General features: G+C 36.7%; 1 protein-coding gene across 1 annotated transcript in view; it reads right to left on the reverse strand.

Annotated features, from left to right (window-relative positions):
- The window catches only part of LOC109475093 (snaclec coagulation factor IX/factor X-binding protein subunit A-like), a gene marked incomplete at its 3' end in the record, with an annotated part of 3,080 nt that extends 1,699 nt beyond the window's left edge, over positions 1 to 1,381 (reverse strand). The window contains exon 1 of the mRNA XM_019775634.1: positions 1,354 to 1,381. Coding sequence (XP_019631193.1) covers positions 1,354 to 1,381 — 28 coding nt within the window. The remainder of the gene's footprint in view (positions 1 to 1,353) is intronic.
- Positions 1,382 to 1,669: the final 288 nt, after the last annotated feature.

Genomic DNA, 1,669 nt, shown 5'->3' on the forward strand with positions numbered 1-1,669 from the left:
AAAATGTACCTAATTTGATTACCAGTCAATCCAATGTTAAACATGTGATAAAAATTTAGAAACAGAAATGTATGATTTTCAGTACAAAAGGGCAACGTTGAAACAAATGACTACTGTAACAGCACTTTTCCTTGCTGACAGTTCTGTTCAGTCCATCCAGGTAACAATACATTTGTATCCGCCATCTTTGTTCACACAGGTTCCATGTTGGCATAGATTTATGCTATATTCATTGATGTCTGTGTAATTGGTAAATAAAGACTAACTGTTAGCAATTGAACGGTTTTGGGGTTGCCGTCGCTGTCTCTTTGCTGGCAGTTTTGTCAAATCATTTTGATCCATTCTGGGAACAAACTTTAAGGAAAGAAGTCAACTCACCTTGCTCACAGTTCCGCCCGGCCCATCCAGGTGAGCAGGTACATTTGTATCCACCATCTTGGTTCACACAGCGTCCATGTTGACAGGGATTTCTGGTACACTCATTTATGTCTGTGTGATAAAGAAAAGAAAACGCACCTACTTTATTTAAACTCTAACCCAATGATAATATAACACCAAGACATTAAATGTGTGGTGAAAAGAAGGAAACCAAATATGTATTTGATGTTCTATCAATAAGACAGCTTGGAAACAAAGATGAGTATATGGGAAGAAAGTTACCTTGCTGGCAGTTCTGTCCAGTCCATCCAAGTAAGCAGGTACATTTGTATCCGCCATCTTTGTTCATACAGCGTCCATACTGACAGGGACTTTTTGTACACTCATTTATGTCTGTGTGATAAAGAAAAGAAAACGCACCTAATTTGTTTAAACTCTAACGCAATGATAATGTAAAAACAATGCAATGATAATATAACAACAATGCAATGACAATGGTACACTAATTTATGTCTGTGTGATAAAGAAAAGAAAACGTAAAGTTGCCTAATTTGTTTAAACTCTGACGTAATGATAATGTAACACCAAGAACCTAAATGTGTGGTGAAAAGGAGAAAACCAAAATATGTACTAGATAATTTTCCATCGATAAAACAGCTTGGAAACAAAGATGAGTACATCGGAAGAAAGTCACCTTGCCGGCAGTTCTGTCCAGTCCATCCAGGTGAGCAAGTACATTTGTATCCGCCATATTTGTTCACACAGCGTCCATGTTGACAGGGATTTTTGGTACACTCATCTATGTCTGTGTGATAAAGAAAAGAAAATGTACCTATTATAAATCGATCAATGTTCAACCGGACAGCAACATCTAAATGTTTGGAGAAAAAAATGAAGACCTTACATTTGTAATTAAAAAGACTGAAAATAACCTAAAAAATATTTAAAAATACAGTACATCAGACGAATACTTACCTCGTCTGGACAGTTCTGTCCAGTCCATCCAGTTGAGCAGGTACATTTGTATCCGCCATCTTTGTTCACACAGCGTCCATGTTGACAGGGATTTTTGGTACACTCATCTATGTCTGTGTGATAAAAAAAAATGTACCTATTATAAATCGATTGATGTTAAACCGGACAGCAACATCTAAATGTTTGGAGAAAAAATGAAGACCTTACATTTGTATTAAAAAAAGGATGAAAAATAAAAAAATCACTACATCAGACGAATCTTACCTCGCTGACAGTTCTGTCCAGTCCATCCAGGTGAGCAGGTACAGTTGTATCC

Source organism: Branchiostoma belcheri, unplaced genomic scaffold, assembly GCF_001625305.1.
Source record: "Branchiostoma belcheri isolate BF01 breed outbred unplaced genomic scaffold, Haploidv18h27 scaffold1022, whole genome shotgun sequence".
NCBI classification, from domain to species: Eukaryota; Metazoa; Chordata; class Leptocardii; order Amphioxiformes; family Branchiostomatidae; genus Branchiostoma; species Branchiostoma belcheri.